At 38.3% G+C, this 19841-nt stretch overlaps 2 protein-coding genes across 2 annotated transcripts; both read right to left on the minus strand.

Annotated features, from left to right (window-relative positions):
* Positions 1-1871: 1871 nt before the first annotated feature.
* LOC136261353 (calumenin-like) lies at positions 1872-9104 on the minus strand. Its single transcript, XM_066055344.1, has 9 exons — positions 8928-9104; positions 8622-8745; positions 8484-8570; positions 8176-8282; positions 7583-7767; positions 7385-7445; positions 5068-5186; positions 4019-4108; positions 1872-2174 (listed from the first exon to the last, which is right to left on the minus strand). Exons 1-9 carry the CDS (start codon positions 9037-9039, stop codon positions 2070-2072), a joined length of 990 nt encoding a protein of 329 aa, XP_065911416.1. The 5' UTR covers positions 9040-9104; the 3' UTR covers positions 1872-2069.
* A 1647-nt stretch (positions 9105-10751) lies between these two features.
* Positions 10752-18864, minus strand: LOC136261352 (calumenin-like). The gene is made up of 9 exons (XM_066055343.1): positions 18642-18864; positions 18322-18445; positions 18188-18274; positions 17346-17449; positions 17107-17297; positions 15557-15617; positions 12800-12918; positions 12649-12738; positions 10752-11099 (listed from the first exon to the last, which is right to left on the minus strand). The coding sequence occupies exons 1-9, from the start codon at positions 18817-18819 to the stop codon at positions 10995-10997; spliced, it is 1059 nt and encodes a 352-aa protein (XP_065911415.1). The 5' UTR covers positions 18820-18864; the 3' UTR covers positions 10752-10994.
* Between the last annotated feature and the right edge of the window lie 977 nt (positions 18865-19841).

The following is a 19841-nucleotide window of genomic DNA, read 5'->3' on the forward strand; positions in this document are numbered from 1 at the left end:
ATCGATATACTCTAATAGAACAGTCAGGTGACTGACTGTTCTGTTAGAGTATATCGATCTTTTCTGTGACATGCATTTTGACAAGCAAGGATTTAGAGTCTGCGTGTGCTTCAACAACTTACTGTTTTCCAATAAAGTGCTAATTTACTAGAAAAATATGGGAACTGAGGTATAAATATTGAGCATACCGTAGGCGGGAAAAGCTTCGCGAATTTCGCGATTGCAGTAGCTATCGCGAAATTTTTACGCAGGTTAGCTTCTACGTGCTTGTATTTGTACAGTAATAAATCAGTATGCAAAATCATGCAGCATCGCGAAACTTTTATGCCGGTATACAAAGTAGAGTGTACTTCGCGAAAGTTTTCCCACGCATAACTTCCCCGCCTAAGGTACTTTGAGCATACTGATGATAGGTAAACATTGAGCATTAATTTAGCAAAATGTTGAACTGTGCAGCATAGCATAATAGGTAAAATAATGAGCATAAGGCTACTCCAAATAAATTCTCTGTTTCCCCTCCACCGCCCGCATCTGGTTACTGTCAGCTCTAAATATTCCATTATTCCGTATTCTTCCATTATTTTCCGATTATTCTTGCATACTGATAGGCTCAGCTATCTTGAAACAGTGTCATGCATGCAGCTGACGTGTCAGCAGTGTTATCAAGTCAGCACAAACTTCACGTTTGTGTTATTTTTGCAACATACAAAGGAAGGAACAAGCTTAAACATGCTTTTATGCAGCCTTATTGGCTGTGCCAGGCAAATAATGGCTGAAAAGCCAGGCCCGTAGTCAGGGATTTTGAAAGGGGGGTTCTTTTTGACCAAAAGTGGACCTTTAGTAAAGGTCCAAATATTGTGACTGTTCTATTAGAGTGGTTGACTGCTCTATTAGAGTATCTCGATCTTGCATTGCATTTAATCCATGCAATGAATGAGTTACTCGAAGCGCTTACTTTAGTTTCTTATTGGTGGTATCTAGTAAACTGTAGCTAATGGACTTTTGCTCCTGAAAATTTGGACTTGTATACCAAAAATTGTGGACCTTTTGGTTACATTATGGACTTTTTTACTGAAATTGGGGACCTTTTTTCCAAGAGGGCGGTTCTTCAGAACCCCCCCTGGCTACGGGCCTGAAAGCTAGCTAATCTTATAATGAAATAATGGAAATGGACCGCCCGCCCGCATGCAAATATACCAGTGTCCAGAGAATTTTTTTGGAGTGGCCTAATCGGCGAGTCCCTATTTATTTGTAGTTAATGTAATTGCATGTATGTAAGTAGTTAGCTAATCATGTACGTGTGTATTTGATTTTTCTTCAGGGGGTTGGTCCCCTGAACACATCAGTAATTACTGGCTGTCCAGTATAATTAAATTTTAAAAAAAGACAAGTATTTGTGGAGGCCATGGTACCTCATTCAGCAAACTAATAATTTGTGGTGCATTTTTATTGGTAAGGTATGCTATGGCTTCTTGATAAAATTGTGAGCCAATCTTCACAATTGAGAATGGTTTTGTCAAAACAAATCCACTAGTAAAAATGGTGTGGATACAGTAATGAAGTATGCTACATCTTGAAGTGCTCTGGAGTCACTGTGGAATTGCAGTTATAGATGATTAAAAAGATTTCAGCTAAGTTATAACCAATGAAACCATGCATGCTAATACATTAATGCAATGTTCATTGATCTGGTAACAATAAAAATTCATCAACAGTATGCAGAGACTATTAACAGATGTCAAATGCTCTTTTGCACCTTGCGGTGCTTATGGGCTCCTGATTATACTGACAGAAAAACTGAGCAAATAAATTTGATATATGCATTGAGCCTTTGTGTGTGTGTGTGCGTGTGCGTGTGTGCATGTCTGAAATTAAACCGATAGCAGAAAATAATGACACTATTGAAAAATTATAGCTATACACAATGTTAAATGTTATGCAGTCTAAGAAATTTTGATAACTCATTTGGTCAAAGAATATAGCTACCTATGTACGTACATATATACTAGATATTATTTTTAACAATCTGTGAGTTTGCAGTAGCTCACATGAGCTAGATAATCGGATTCTTAGAATTCATCATGCTTATACAAATAATCTCCATAGTTGGTGGCTTGACTACCGACAAACACATCATGGTGTTCCAGTATCTCCTCCTTGTCCAGTTGTTTGTCCTGAAGAGAAACAGAATTCATATGAGCTTATGCAGAATAGGCACTAAGGTCATTTACACATTACTGGTGTTGCAAATAAATTGGCCACACGAGTGACATATCATAATATTTAAAGGGGCTATGCGCTCAGTTTGTTGACATTATGAAGCCATTTAAGTTTATGATGTAATCATAACAAAACACATGCACTGCAAAATGAAAAAAAAATGGTGTGATTTGTTTTTGCTGGCCTTGTACAACGATTGTAAGCCAGGTGAGCAAGCGTAGAATGTTTCCTAAGTTGCCTGACATTGTGACAAAGGCAGTACATTGTAGTAGAAGGTGTGATAATTCTACCAAGTGCTTCTTTATTGCAATAACTTGCAATAACATCGCTGTTGGCTGAAGCACAAGTTGTTGTGTAGTGTTAATTAGTCCTCAGCTGCTTGTTTATTCCTTTTGCAGCAGTACAATGTTAACCCTTGGTGATTTTTGACATTGCTCTCCCATGCAGCTATTGGCTTCATGATTTCACTGGCAGTAAAATATTAAACGGCTTCATCAAGCGCATAGCCCCTTTAAACTTTAGCTTTGTTAATCGTGTGACTACAGTACATCAAGGTAATAATAGTTGGAAGTTATCTTCATCACCACAGCATGATATATCAGCTATGAAAGCTGTGTGAACAAAACGATTTTGGTACAGTGCAGTGGATGATCAACTTTTTTTTTTAACTGGATGTGACTTGTAGAGCTGTGTGAGTTATGGTAGACTGTAGTTGTTATTAGAATTTTATATTACATATTACAACATCGTCATTACAGTTGAAAAGTGCATTTGGATAGTTTGTCATTGTGAACCAAGTCCATTTTTACCCACACAATCACAACTGTTGCTCCACATATATGCCTGAACTAATGCAGCCCTTGATTCTGCTTCTAAATTTATACAAAGTGATAACAAAATTTGTTACTTGGCCAGAGATTTGACTGTGCTGTTGAATATCTGACTGCTCTATTAGAGTATCCCCTTTACAATTTACAATGATTAACATTCTTGGTGTATTATTCTTATAGTTATGTTAATGCAATCGCAAAATCTCAAAGTGTGTTTTAGTCTCAACCATACCAGCTAGCAGTTAAAGATAAAACCTCAAGCCAATATACAAACACTTAAGAATTGATAAACCATTGCATGCCACTAGGTACCGTATTTGACCGGTTAATAGCCGCGGCTTGCATAATATCCGCCCCCGTATAGTAGCCACCTAGAATTATTGCCATAAGAGTTGCCCTCGGATAAGAGCTGCGGCTTGTATCTGAACATACTGTTGCAGGTGTTGAATAGACACGTTTGAAGCAGAAACCTGGCAAAGGAGTTGTTTTAAGGCAGGAAATATCGTTTTTGAGAGAAGTTAAATTGAATGACAGTATTGACAGATTATTAAACAAGGTTAGACACTCGTGAATCCGTATAAATGCCACGGGCTGCTGCTACATAAGCTCATAGTAGCCGCCCTCGGTTAGTAGCTGCCTTTGCATAGTAGCTGTATGGTTTTGCTTGCTGAAAGTTATAGTAGCTGCAGCTATTAACCAGTCAAATACGGTATACAATATGGTACACTGTATACTACAACCAGCAATACAGTCATGACAATTAACTCTCATGGATAAACTACGTTGAGTGGCTGTCTACGTTCTCTTTAGTCTGCATTATCCAGCTACCTCTAGCTGTGTTTTTCATCATAAACTAGCAAATCACAGATTTAAGGAACAAAAGAGTTCCAGATAACCAAGCAAGCAACACCAAAATTGCAGTGTTTATGCTTCTCACACATGTAGTATATACAATAGACATTACAAACCTTATTTGTGTCAGCTTCATATAGAAGATGAGCTGCCTCTGCTTCAATGTGATCATAGTCTTGAGGAATAATCCACTTGGCTAGCTCTTCCTGTGACAACATTTAATAGGATGTATTTCAACTGGGCTAATTCTACTTCCTAGTATCACCAAGTTAGTATATGTACAATAGATATCTTTTACTTTGGGTGGTTACGTAAAATTAAATGTATTAACCCAATAAACAACATTTTGCCTTCTAAATATAAGTTGCTGCTTGACACATTTAAGGAACACAGCACAAATAAGGGAAATAAAATAATGACTGCTAATTAACCCATTCACTACTATAGATGCCATATGGCACATTAGCTCTATAAACGCTCCTAGGTTATATTTAGGCACTCTGAGGCTTTAATTGTGTTTTCTACCAACTAATGCGCTTATTCTAAGGTGGTCACGCCCCTACACAAATGGGAACAGGGATAAACAGATCCCTCGCACACTAATGCACATAATGTTACGTCATGGATGGATTTGTGGTCGTGTGTAATAGCCATTCAGGTGGATACTTCGAAGTGCTTCTGGTTTTAGAAGTGAAAGGAGATAGATTAGACACATTTTAACACTCTACTGAGTGGTTTTCACTTCAGGGATTAATGGCCTCATGGGTTTACAAATGTCTGAAAACCGGACTTCCAGTGAATCTGCTTCAAATATACATGGACTGGCGATCTTCATTGTACTGTTACAAACACTGTAAGACTGTTTATGTGTGTTAATTTGCTGGCTAAGGATTGTCAGCTGGTTTTTTTTAACTTTGTGGTTGTATAACCCCTTAGGAGGTTACCGTTAAGTAAACCATAATACCACGTGGTATTCGCTGTTCAATGGTGGTTAATATTATATATAGTTTTATGGGATTATGTTGTATGGTTTGTGAGATATAGTCTCTTAAAACATTCAGATTGGAAACTCCCAGAAATGCAGCAGTGAAGGGGTTAAGTGCTGGCAACAACACGTGATAAACAAAAACATTTACTGTTCACATTTTCATACATCACATATTACCTTATTCAACTTTCCATCCTTATCCTTGTCTCTGTATTCCCTGAACTGATCCTTCTCAGACTGTACCCATGATGGTTCCTCAGGGTTCTCCTTCCTCTCGGACTCTGGCCACAAGTCATCTGTACAACAAGATTAGGAAACCATTTGACAACATCATGATAGCATGATTAACACACCACGCAACTTGTATATAACTAAAATCAGACCCTAAATGTCACTACACTTAATATTTCATGCACTGTGTGATCTATATATCCGAAGCAGTCATGGAATAAGAAACATATACCACTCAGACAGGCACAATTAATAGATGAAAGAACTAATGACACTCACTCTATGTCATATTATATACACTAGCATTAATCAATTGTGGGATAAATAAGCACAAGCTAATGGTACTCAATTAATGATTATTCATATGTTACATTATACAAGTGGCCACAATTGTGGTGCTGCAATGCTTCCCCATTGTGAGTAAGTATTAATCCTCTCACCACCACAACCACCATTGGCAGTTTCGATATATAAATACCCATAACATCATACTTGACTGGATCTGTGAAAATTGGTCTTATCGCCCAAGACAGGAAGTTTGATTTTTTTACACAAACACAAAGCTTTATGAATGCACTATCAAATTTCACCGTCACAGTCGACCAGAGTAAAGTGGTCTGCTTTTGCTAGCTGCTACTTTCAAGCACAGTGACAAACTGTACAAGTGGTCTGCGGTCTTGATGGAGCCCTGACCAACCAGGAGATGGCTGTGTGTGGCTGTACAGCTCAGTGGTAATGGACAATGACCTGTGCTATAAATTTCATTTCATTTTAGCCAGTTTTGAGCCCTGAATGGCCCATAGCTTGGCCTAATTCATCCCAAAACGTTTCTCTTCATTTTTTAAAACAACGTCTTTCCCGCCTTCCAGGCCCCCTGCCTCCCATCCCTATTGGAGCCTGCCTGATACAGCCAACCTCAGTCTAAAATAGTGGGAAACTTAGCAGTTGACTACTTCTTCCGTGGATGATCTGGAAGGTAATAAATTGTTGTAAAACGTGTGAAAAGTTGGTATGCGTAGCTACCACCATTGGAAAGCTATAACACTCTGAATATTTAAAACTGGCATTTCTTGATACTTTTTAAATGGGCGATAAGACCAGTTTTCCCAGAGACAGTCACATATTCTAAGCATTCTTTAGTCGAGCATTTTAGTAGCTCCTACGCTTATCCTGTAGCGGTAAGTTAATGGGAACAGGGATAACCGGTCTCTCGTGCACTATCGCGCAGTTAGATAATGTAATCGCCTACTTTCGGGATGTCAATAACAAGCATTGTAGATGATTCTTCGAAGTGATAATGGCACTACTAATGAAGAGAAACAGTAAGGAGAGGAACTGTATAGGTTAGAGTGGCGTGCTGCTACTTTTTTACGCCTTGAGTCAGTGACCTTGAGGTGTATGTACATGTACACTTGCTCAAATGCCAGACTTAGAGATAATCACTTCAACTTTCAACAGGTTAGCAATGTTTATTGTGTTATTGTAAATACTAGACTGATAAGTTGTAAGATTTGATGTGTGGTTTCACGTAGGCCGATTTTTGCACTTTAGAGTTATATAATGCTTTGTGATTGTCGTTGCACAAACAACTCGATGATTGACTTCTTTGTTTAGTAGTGAGTAAATTAGTATATAGTTTTATAGGATTATCTTGATTGGTTTGTTAGTCATAGTAGTTTAGAAGCAGTAGATTGGAGCCTCTACAAATGTGGCGGTCAAGGGATTAATTAATTAAAATAGATATCAATGACTAAAACTTGTGTCAATTAATGTAGACATCTTGTTCTTGCTTGCTTTGCTCAATGGCTACCACGTAGCGCATAGAAAGACAAATCCATGCATTTTCCCAAACAATTATTTGGTGTTGGTCATAGAGTATCTTTATATAACAACTACCGTATACTCACCCTAAAACTTTGAAATAAAAACCCACAGTATATAGCTTTACAACAAACGTACAATTTCTTTCATTTTTTAACCTAGCTGAGCATCAAAGCCATGACCAGTTGACTTTCCCAGGGAAAAATAATAGGTTATTCAGTGGGCAACAACTTTGTGTGCCAACACAATGGGATATGGTTCTAAATGTATGCACAAATACAGCACCATCATGGACAGACGCCTTATATCGGGAACTCATAAGTGCTGTAAGGTAAGCTCCTGTCTATATCAGTGGTCCATTTTGAGGGTTCCACAATAACCACATACAAGCAGATGTGTACATACACACATTAATATGTTACTATTGTATTATTTGACTTACTGATATATTCATCGACGGTGATATATCCATCATGATCCTTGTCCATGTCCTCCATTGTCTCCTAAAATACAGCACAATACACATTAAAACATCTCTGCACTATACACAGAGCTACGTATATGCACAACTCTTAAAACTTGTAATATATGTGCATTGAAACAAAAACTTGAAAATTTAAGGAAAAGTTTACATACTCACTTCAACAACAATGTCCTTCATGTGTGTCACATCCTCAGGATGTAAGAAGTCACCAAACTCGTCTTTAGTCATCTTTTCATTTCTGTCGTAATCTGCCACCTTGAAGCGTCGCTCATCACGATTGATCATGTCTTGATAAGACAGTCGACGATGAGTATCATATATCTCATTCAACTGGTCAGTATCTACACGTTCAACATGGGAAAAAAATCATGTCTACATTATATATACAATTATAATAAGGATTCACATACTCAATAACATATAGCACTTGTAAAAATACTATTATTACTTTGCAGTGACTACATGGCATGTGTGTGTATGTACATACAAAGAACGTGTCTTTGTATGCTGAACGCGTATGTATGTAACCATACATATTTTGAATATGTATGTAATCTATGGTAGAGGGTATGACTTTCAGAACCTATCCAAACGTGTGTTTACTGGGTCACTAAGCCACATAAACACCAGCACAAACATGAGGTCTTTTTGTTGGCAAACAATACTTATATATGAGCCAAAAACCAAATAACAATTTTAGTGCATTTTGCCAACAAATTTATCAGGGCAATGGCAGCAAATGACTATACCTGACATGTACCCATACGTCCTGTTCCTGTACTCGTCCCATGTGACGTAGCCATCACCATCAATGTCAAGATTAGGCCACTGTCTATCGACATCTTCAAGAACATATCTACAATAGTAAATACAAAATATAATTTGCAGACATTAGATAAATGAACAATTCAACAGACAGGAATGTGTAAATGCTAGTGTGTATGAGCACGTACATGCCTGTGTGTGTAGGGCACTTGTGCTCATGTATGTTCTCTTGTGTACAACGTACTGTACATGTGGTATGGTGGGACATGCATACAGTGTGAACAATACAAACCTCTTGGCAGTGTGTGCAATCCATGCCTTCAGCTCGTCCTTTGTGATAACACCATCTTTGTTAGTGTCTATCTTGTCTGCAATCATTCTGCAGAAACATTAACAGTACTTTAAAATGAAAATAAAATGTTTGACTAACCCGAGTCTCCTTCTGGATTCAGCTGGTGTGAGTTGGTCAAACTCACGTGCCTGCTCTTCACCCAAAAATGCTTCATGGTCAAACTCAGGATTGTGTTCACGTTCAGGATTATAATGTTGTTGATCTGTAGGCACAACATATAGATCAAATCTACTTTTATGCATTTCGGCAGTTTTAACATACTATTACATTACATGCTTTATTATTAGCTACATCGGATTAAATATATAGCGAACTGGATAGCAGAATGCGGACACTCTTAACAACACGAGAGATGCTACCACAGGCCACTCACGATCGACTCACTTGATAAGTCTGGTTGTTGGTGTTCCCTATCTTTGGATGACGCGTGTTTGTTCGTGGGCACGGCCAGGCAATATCCTAGTAGAACTGCGGCCAGTAATAGTCTCATTGTCATCTCCACGGAGGTCAGTTTGAATATCAGATGGTTTATGCGGTCAGCTGCGGTAGCTTTTATGCGCGTCTAGAAAGAACAAAGCTGCATTGTTAGCCGCGTTGCATTGGCGTGGTCGATTTCGATTGGACGAAATGCAAATTACGTCATCACACATCCGTTTACCTAGGGCATGCAAAATAATTGTAGCTAAAGGTGCTCTAAGCCTAAGGTGGGATTGAAACGCTTTGGACAAAACGAGGCCCCAAGCGTACTGCAAGAAGTATGGCAGGCCGATACTGAGTAGCGAAAAGGGCATCACAGAAAGCAAAGCACAAAGTTGGGTGACTTCGTACTGGTGCAATGGAAGACAACCATTAATAGATTCCTCGGTAAGCTCAGTAGAATCATAGATCCTTACACACGGAATATAAAGGATCTATGGTAGAAATAAGGTACTGAGCCGACCCTACTGAGTTCAGTAATGAATGCATGAGATGAGATGTTATCCAGCAATGACTGAGTTGGCAAATCTACTAACTGATACAGATAGTGTTTCAGATCAGGTGCGCCGCTTTGGTTCACTCTATAGGCACCACACCAGGGGGGGGGGGGGGGGGGGGGGTCAAAGGGTTCCCCCCTTTTGAAAGAGCCTAGCTTTCTTACTCGAGATACTCTAATAGAGCAGTCACAGTAGTCTTTGAGTAGCAATGTAGCAAGCTATGTATCTAGTTATAAATAAGGAAATATAGTTGGTGAAGGCATCTATTGAGGGGCAGCTATTGTCAGCAGGTGATGACCTTTTTTATTTTTTATTTTTGGTCTTCAATTTACAGCTAGGCTGAAGTTGCAATTCCAAAGTGTAACCCCCCTTTTTAAAAGTTTAGATCTGCCCCTGCACACCAACATCAAATTGCCTGTCATTTGGAGTGCACACTGAGAACCGAAACAATATAAAACACTGATGACTGATACAAAGCTGAGATGACAGTACAGTGTAATTACTGAGAACTGAAACAAAATCTAGCAGACATTAATTGTGCGCATGCATGACCAAGAAGGAAGATTAATGACTTGTGTGATTAACAAGTAGCTAATTATCATCCTAATGCTTTTTGCCGGTTCACCGAAAGTCGTACTGTAGCCATTTTTTTAGTCTAGTGATGAATCTAGTTCAATCTTTGCAATAGCTATGAAGATTGTTGTAGGGTGGCTTCAATAAGCAAACCATTGGAGGTATCATACACTCAGTGTTAAAGTGATATCCTAGAGAAACCAGTGTTTTACTGAAATACTTCATACTATTACATCATAACTTCACGATTGATCTTCTCAGTTTTTGTATAATTGTAAACCTCATATGCATGAGTATAATACAATATGTAGTCAAGAGATCGTGCTGATACTATATAATCAGGTAAATTATTCCATAATTGTATGGTGTTAGGATAGAAACTGAATTTGTATACATCAATCCTGGTAGCTAGATGTTTGAATGTACTTTGTAGTTGCCCCTTTACACATTCATAGATGATTTTATAGAATGTATGCAAACGTAGTTCTTTAATTTGAGTTTCAACACTGTTCCAGTTCAGTGAGTTGAGCATATCAGTGACACTACTTGTCCAAGAATAATTCAAAATTACAAATCATGCAGCATGTCTCTGTACACTCTCTTTGTACAGGCTATACTGAAGTAGGATACTCTCCCCTAGATTATGAGCTCTTGCTATAACTATATCAACCAGTTCACATACAACAAAGCATTTTAGTTTGCTAAGAAAAAATATGTATGACAATTATAATAAAAATACAAGGCCTAAATAATGTGTAATTTGTACACACTCATTTAGTCAGGTATATAATTGCCACCTACAAAACACAAAAGTACCTAGCTATATGACTAAATGTTTTATTGCAGCACTAAATTTGCCTAATAATCAGTCCAACAGCAGATCACGTGGCCAGGTAGGAATTGGTTAGAACTCATCATGTTTGTTCATGTACTTTCCATAGTTTGTTGCTTGACTGCCAACAAATACTTCATAACCTTCCATCATCTCTTCCTTGCTCAATTGTTTATCCTGAAAAAGATTTTAACAGCAGCACATGAACTATGTTATTGATCTACAGCAGAATCTTTCTAATTGGTGCTCAATTTGTGAAAAGTAATGCTAATTGCTAGACCATTGGTAGCAATGATTTGTAAATGCACAGTTTACCCTCAAATATAAGATGAGATGAAAAAATTTACTGCTCACTGCAATATGGAAACACAAAAACATTATGCCATGTACAAAGCTGTTAGGCTGGCCAATACAATCGATAGACTCTTTCCAAAATATGCCATCACTTAGCAACACCTTTCTGACATTTTGATTGGGGCCACTAACAATGATTGCAGTACATATACATTGCCATGAAAGTCTTCGAGGTTGCAAATTATTGTTCTGGTTAGAGGCAGGTAGGTGGTTATCAGGATGCAAAATATCGACAATACTATTGTCTGCCCATACAAAGTTTATGATGAACAGTCTTGGGAGTTATAATGCTAGATAATTGGAACAGCAAAAAATTCAATTTGTATAGCAACAATATGGCAACAACATTATAGGCATAGGTACCAGAAAGAGGGAGGGGTTACTCCCTCAGAATGATATTTTGCCAGAAATTAACCTTCTTGGAGTGGGGCTGAAAACTGAAAAAGATTGATATACTCTAACAGATTGCTCAAATACCCTAATAGAGCAGTCAAAGTGCTTTGTTCCTCAAAAGACTAGCCTACAGTAGGGAATCAAACCACTGCATGATTTCTTACTTTGAGAGTTGGGATGTCCTACCTCTGTACTCCAGTTGTCTGTAAGTTTTGTACTGCTGTATGCATGTTCATTAACTCTGTAGTCGCCAGCTAAAAGCTTTGCCAAAAGATGTTTTTTTTTACCTGCTAAAAAGTTGGTGTTTAGTTGAAATCTTTCTATAAATTAGTTCTGGTGAACTTCAAGACATTGTGAAAGCAACAGTATCTGAGGGGCAGTCCCCTATACTCCCTTCTGCCAGAGATTCTATACTCTGGTCATCCCCCTCACATCAACTACTTCCTCCGCAATTACAGGTGCTTAATTAATCTATCATAACTCACGACTGAAACAAGCAGGATTGGGCTGAATGAACTAGCAAATCCATCAAGGCATAGTGTTTACCCTACAGCTGTATGTTCCTCCAAGAGCACAAAGAAGAATTCTATTTCAATGCCGGAATGACAATGATAAAGTTATTTCTACCACATCATAAACAAGCATCCATAACTCATGTGCATTTTGCTGTACGAACACAAAATAAAAATTTTCCTACTCTCCATGAACAGGCGAATCCAATAGTATATAGGGTTTAATGATTTGTGTTAAGTTTCACTGCATATCAAAGTAATTAAAACATGCACAAAAAATTTTTAAAACGTGCACAAAAAATTTTATGTGGCATGCACATTTTACCCGGTTTATTTCAATACGTTTTTACAGCAAAATAGCATTTTGCAAAAAAATGGCCAATTTTCACTCAGCCAGTCATTTTGCTACTATGAAGCACATGGGATATATCTCTTGTTGGGGAGTTCCTTTATTATCCTAAACACACCTTATTACTGTCAGCCTCATATATCAGATGAGCTGCCTCAGCTTCTATAGGATCATAATCTTGTGGAACAACCCACTTGCCTAACTCCTCCTGTGATAATAGACAACATGTAATTTAATTTGCCGTAACATTTCAATGCCAGTATTCAGACCTTGTTTAATTTTCCATCATTATCCTTATCTCTGTAACTGCTAAATTGTTTTTTCTCATTCTGCACCCATGATGGCTCCTCAGGGCTTTTCTTCCTCTCTGACTCTGGCCACAAGACATCTTTACAAATATAGCAAGCAATTATACAAAATTTACAACACCTACAACACACACTACTTAGCTATATGCTATATAGTTAAAGCACCACCTATGCTTGTGCGTATAAATAATACAACATTCAGGGGGTGTCTCAGCAAATATAGCACTCGGCAAATAGGCAGTGCTTCTGCACTTCCTGGTCATCTTGCTTGCAGCAACCTTCTTACAGTTGCTTCAATTTTCAGTGATTAGTAAGTATTCATGTAATCTATTCAGGGGCAGATCCAGGAGCTAGGGGCACAAACAGGCTAAGTTGTAGGTGGTTGGCGAGTGCCTACATTCTATTGTTACACTGCATTTTTGAAAACTACTACTTTAAGCTGCTTTTACCAAATCTTTGTGCTTGCATGGGCCTGGGGTATTTCGCAGACTGGACTCTGGAAACAGCTTTAAACAATAATCCAGGCATTACCCATCTCTTGCAATACTGGACTCACCACTATCAAGCTACAACTGCTGGTACTGCTCTTCCTTACAAGTCATGACACTAGCGAGTGCACTAATTAATTAGAATACATTTACGATACACGTGTGATAAAGCATGATAGAGGCTATTGTTGTAGTATAGATGGTTTCCTTTGTTGCTTCAGTACTTAGCATTAGTGTTAGGGCTGTGGTGATGAGCCAGTTTATTTGCATAGCCCCATCACCTCAACCAACAGTACCACCAATATCTTGCCTACACATGGATCCTCAATTATCCGAACACCTTTGTTTCTAGAATTAGACAAAAGCATTCAGATAAGTGAATTTGTTCAGATAAATGAAGCCCATTAATTTATATACAGACAATTAAGTACACAAAACATTTGAACTAGAGTAGGGACCATAGCACATCGATAAAAAGTACTGAAGCAAGCTGGGGTAGTGCACGATATTAAATCACAGTAATACAATAAGAAGTGTTATATTTATACCTGATATGCTCAAGATACCATAATGGAAAACGCACAGTAGGGATATAACACTTCTTATTGTTTTACCGTGATTTAATATCGTGCACTACTCCAGCTTGTTTCAATACTTTTTATCAATGTGCTTTGGTCCCAACTCTAATTGAAAATTCCAATTTTTTTGTGTACTTGTTTGTCAACGTTTTTTGTAAATATTTATTATGACTGGTGAGCCCATGCATAGCACATCTAAAATGGCACCACATGCCCAGCTATATCAATTATCGTCTGAAAAGTGAAGTATCCATTACACTTCTTTGTCAGCTATGTTCAACCTGTTACACAGCATTTCGAATTAAGAACTGTTCGAAAAGCACCTCTGCAATCCACTCATACCGAAAGAAAGAAATGGTGCCACACGCCCCAGTTGTATAAATTAACGTCTGAAAAATGAAGCATCCATTACCCTTCGTTGTCAGCTATGTTCAACCCATTACACAGCAGTATGAAGCAAGAACTGTTCGAAAAGCATCTCTGCAATCAAAACAATCACCATGAAAAATACAGACGATTTCCATTACAAAGGGAAGCCATCATGTGCTACTGCCAAATCAACACTTTTCACTGTCAGCAAAGATGAATGGGACACAAAGGAGGACACTGGTAAGCCCATGAAGAATGCATTGTATGTACTGCGGTATGCCAAAAGGCACCTCTCAGGCTGAAGTGACGTCGAACAGTGAAAAAAACAAGCCCATACCCTTAGCCGTTATTGAGTTACACTTGTCTGAAGGCATCAGTCAGTCAGTTACTCAGTCAGTAGAAAATTCCGTAAAAATTTTTTTTTGAAATTCTGCAGCAACTTGCTGAAAGCTTTTCGGGTTGATATGAAAGCTTGTTTGGGCTTAGTTTTACCTAACCAATACTGCCTTATCGCCGTCAGGGGAAATTGAGACCGGTTTTTGGGTAATGTTATTTGTGGGCCACGCCTACTCCTTTGTGGTCCCTACTATTGTACTGTATTTGATCTCTGTTCAATTATTCTAATAGAATAGTCATTTACTCTAATAGGACATACAGTAACGACAACATACTCTAATCAAACAGTCAGTATTTAGTGTTTGGATAATCGAGGTGATTGGTTAACTGAAATTCGGATATGTGAGGATTCACTGTACCTGCTAAGAATAATTACTGGCTCATCTCTGCAGTCCTAACACTAGTGCTAAAGCAACAAAGGAAAACATCTACGCTACAACAATAGCCTCCATCATGCTTTATCACTGCTAGTACACATGTATCGTAAGTGTATTCTAATTAATTAGTGCATTTGTTGACTTGTAAGGAAGAGTAGTACCAGCAGTTGTAGCTCGATAGTGGTGCCTCCAGTGTTGCAAGAGATATGGATAATGCCTGGATTATTGTTTAAAAGCTGTTTCCAGCTCAGTCTGTGAGTCCAGTCCGCAGAATACATTAGGCCTTCGCGTTTGTTACTTTGTGGTTTAATTAGCAAATATACTTTAAACGGCTCGACCTACTGTATGTAATTGAGAATTGTAAATCTCATATAGCAATACTTAAATAGCCAAGTGGTCTAGTTTATAGTGAGGTTCATACATATATAAAGTGCACCAGGAAATTAAGAAATAGATTATTAAAAGTCAGTGAGTTGAGCACATAATTATATGCCTGGTATTAAAACATACCAATGAATTCTTCCATTGAAAGATATCCATCGTGATCCTTATCCATATCCTCCATTCTTTCCTAAGATAGACAACATTTGGAAAAGAACTACATACGTACATGCACAATAGGGAGGGGGGGAGCTACTCAAATATTCAGAATATTTGTCAAGTACACATAATAAACTGGACATTCATATATCATTTAATTTAGGTAATATTACAATTAATGTAAAGACATCCTAATTAAGTTGTGGCATGCTGCAGAGCCCATTAATCCCATTATACACTTTAAACATACAACAATGATATAATGAAAGGAGTATAGGTACTAAGTGAGCTAAGATGGTGGTGCGGGCTCTCTCACTAATAATAACTCACCAATATACATGTATAGATAGTCTATGTGAATATGCCTTAAGCTAACTTATTCACAAAACTATTTAATCTTTGTTGGGGTATTTCACTTGAGAGGATACAATCCCTTATACAGCTTTTCAGCTATACAGCAAAAGTACTTATTTTCAAAAAAGAAAATGGGACCACACAGCCCACTACTGAAGGGTGTGGTATTTATCCAAGGAAATAATTGAGCATGTGTCCAACCATTCCATCTAGTGAGCAGGTTTGTTTCAGCTCTATTGGTAAATCACTTACCGATAGCACCTTCCGCAACTAGTAGTCAAAGTTAGGCCTACTGCGATGAAGCTCAGTGTGAATGATGTATGTGTTCTATTATAGGTCAGTCATGGCAAATACAGGAACATGAACACCGTTTTTTAAGAACATTTACCAAGAAAGAAGAAATTGTCACTCCATATTTGGTAATTCAGACATTTTTCGATCACCTTACAGATGCAGTGTACATAGTATAACAACCATTAGCACACTCAAGGCATGTCCACACGACAAAAATAATGCAAATTGAATCCGCATTGATTCGAATTATTCGCGTCCACACGGAATGCGCATTAGGATGATTCGAATTGAAAGTGGATTACATGAATCCACCTCCACAGGTGGTTTGAATACGAATTATCTGCGAATCGGGATTAGCTACGTCATAATAATGCAGCACGTAAGGGCTTGACACGTTTGCGCGTGACCTTTGTAAACAACACAGGATAGAAATACAGAAGCGCTCGGTGTGATAAAAACGCAGGGATGTATGGAAGCAGTGTTTCATCATCGTATCTAGCCCTTAGAGCTTGAAAGAACAACGGTCCCATACCCATCACACACCATCAGCAGTTTTTCGTATTCTATTCGTAGAAATCCTTCCGGTACGTTATAAACAAAAGTATAAGCGTTACTACGAGCTATTCCTTTCAGTCTATCGTTAAACTCACTGTTCTCTTGGTTGGTTGGCACAAATGAGTGTTTTCTCAACCGTTTAATTATCCGTTTATCACACTAGTAAATTCAATAATGCACATTACACGATAATGCGTGTGGACACGTTCAATTTGGATTCAATACGCATTGCCTGAATTCGTTTTGCATCCGGTTCCTAATTCGAATTCGTGTGGACATGCCTTCAGAGTTCATACAAGTAGGGTTGATGGACTCACATCTATGACAACATCCTTCATGTATGGCACATTCTCAGGACGGATGTAGACCCCATACTCATCTTTTGTGTGTTTTCCATCTTTGTCCTGGTCAGCTGCCTTAAAGCGTCGCTCATCACGGTCCTTTGCACCTTGAAAAGTGAGCTGACGGTTCGTATCAAATATATCATTCCATTGGTAGCGATCTTTACCTAAAAGTATTCATTCTAAAACTTTATAGCAGCTATTCTTATCTGTACCTATCATTCCATATTTCCTGTCATTGAATTCCTCCCATGTAATGTAGCCATCACCATCCTGATCAAAAGTGGACCACTGTTTCTCAACCTCTTCAGCAACATGTCTATATACAATGGGAGAGATACTAACCCTTCTATTCTTTGGTGTACATGCACTCAAACCATACACCAACACACATAGATGAATATACATTATCATACAGTATGGTATTATTACTAACTGTATATCACAGATCATGGAGGTCCTTCGGGGTACCTTGGCAGTATTGGTAATGTATAATCAAGCAAAAATGCCTTCACTGTGACCCAGAAATGTTTCCAATAGGTTGCTACAAATTTATTCAGTGGAATTTCTACCGACTGAATAACTTTTACTTACTAACAGACATGTGTAACTCAATAATTAACTCGATCACAGATAAGCCTATGGGATTGACTTTCTTGCTATAGACCCCAACGGGTGCTTATTGGCATCCCATAAAACATACAATACACACATCATGGACTTGCCTTTGTCCTCCTTTGTGCTCCATTTCTTTTTGCCGACAGTTCCTCATAGTGATTATGTGCTAACTATTAAATTTAAAATGGGTATTTTCTATACTGGCTGGATTGATTGCAGAGGAGCTACTTGTACTGTCCTTAGTTTGTAACACTGTGCAATGAGCCGAACACAGATACTTTACCGTTCAGTAATTGATAATATAAATGTATGTCTGGCTTCATTCTTTCTCATAAGGCATTATGCTTGAGTTTAAGTGGAAGGTCACCTACACTTAGTGGACATCATTCAAATCCTTAATTCAATCATGCTACTCCTTCTATTTGTATACACAACAAACCTTCTAGCAATGTGTGTAATCCACACCATCAGCTCTTGTTCGCTGATAATGCCATCTTTGTTGGTATCAACCTTATCTGCAATCACCCTAACAAAGACAACGATTTAAGATGATATTTATGTTACACAACTAACCCAAGTCTTCTTTTGGACTCTGCTGGTGTTAGTTTGGTAAACTCGTGTGCCTGTTCTTCACCAAGAAAAGCTTCATGATCATATTGAGGATTGTGTTCTCGTTCAGGACTATAATGTTGTTGATCTGTATAAATACATACACAATTCCTCACATGTAGTTACATCAGCTAATAATCTACTAGTCCACGAAAATCAACTTGTTTGCTACAGATGCCAATAATAATATAGTGCCATTAGAAACGATTAGAACACAGACAACACCACATAACAGAAGCCTCATAAACATGCATACACTCAGCTGATAAAAGTGATCGGCTCACTTGACAAGTCTGGTTGTTTCTGCTCCATGTCTTTTGACGATGTGTGTTGGTCCGTGGGCACAGCCAGACAATATCCCAGCAACACTGCGGCTAGTACGAGTCTCATTGTCGTATGTATCTTCACGGATCCAGATAATACCACTGTGATTGAAGCTCCTGTAGTGAACTTTATGCGCATTTAAACAGAACAAAGCTTCTTTGTTTAGCAATGATTGGCACAAACGTGGTCGGCTCCGATTGGATAGAATATAAATTACGTCACTGTGCTGACGCACCACTGTGCGTTACGCATGCGCGTACTGTTATGTAATTTGTACATTCACAAACAAGAAGAGAGGTCAGTTGTACAAGACAGGTCACACCTTTTTTTTCTGTTCACCTAGCTAGCCTCTTATTATCAATTCAGGGGACTAATGTACAGAGAGAGAACCATCATTAGTAATAAAGATGATACATACAAAAAAAAACAACAATAGATTATTAGTCCTCGACGTCGTGCGACCACAGTCAGATCAAGCAAAATGAGATCTTGTGGGCACGGCAAGGAGTGTGTACATGTAAAAAAAAAAGACTAACAACAACAGCAACAACAATAATTACAAGACAAAATTAAGTTAAGTGCTTGGTTGACCAGTCACTACAATTCCTGGCCAAGAAAATCTTTTGCGAACATGTCAAACATTGACGAGCAGCATTGTCGAGGATCTGTCGGATGGAAGATTTGGTGGCTACAGAAAGTTGTACAAAGTCAATAAAGTTCTTGATGTTCTGAATGGAAGAAGGTAGGTAGTTACCTAGCACACTAATTTCAATAGTTTCGTAATAGTTGGGGATCTTTAACTGTAATGCACTTGTCAATTTCATGCCCCAGGGGGTGGGGGGATACAGGGAATTTGACAAATCGTGGTGTCAAATTCCCCACTACTGGGGCAAAATTGGCTGTCAAATCCCCACTATGTCCCCACCCCCATAGTAGGGGATTTGACAACACCTCAAGGATGACTAAGCGCATATTTCATGCATGCGAATAGTAATAAATCTATACTAGTAAAATTATAACAAGAAGCAATGTTAAATCCCCACCTGGGGTGTGGGGACGCCCGGGAGTGGGGGGGTGGGGCATGAAATTGACAAGTGCATAAGTGACATAGTTCACTGCACTGGCTTGGGTAGCTACGTAGAATAATCTATGTCTCAGTA

Source organism: Dysidea avara, chromosome 7 (genome assembly GCF_963678975.1).
Source record: "Dysidea avara chromosome 7, odDysAvar1.4, whole genome shotgun sequence".
NCBI lineage: Eukaryota > Metazoa > Porifera > Demospongiae > Dictyoceratida > Dysideidae > Dysidea > Dysidea avara.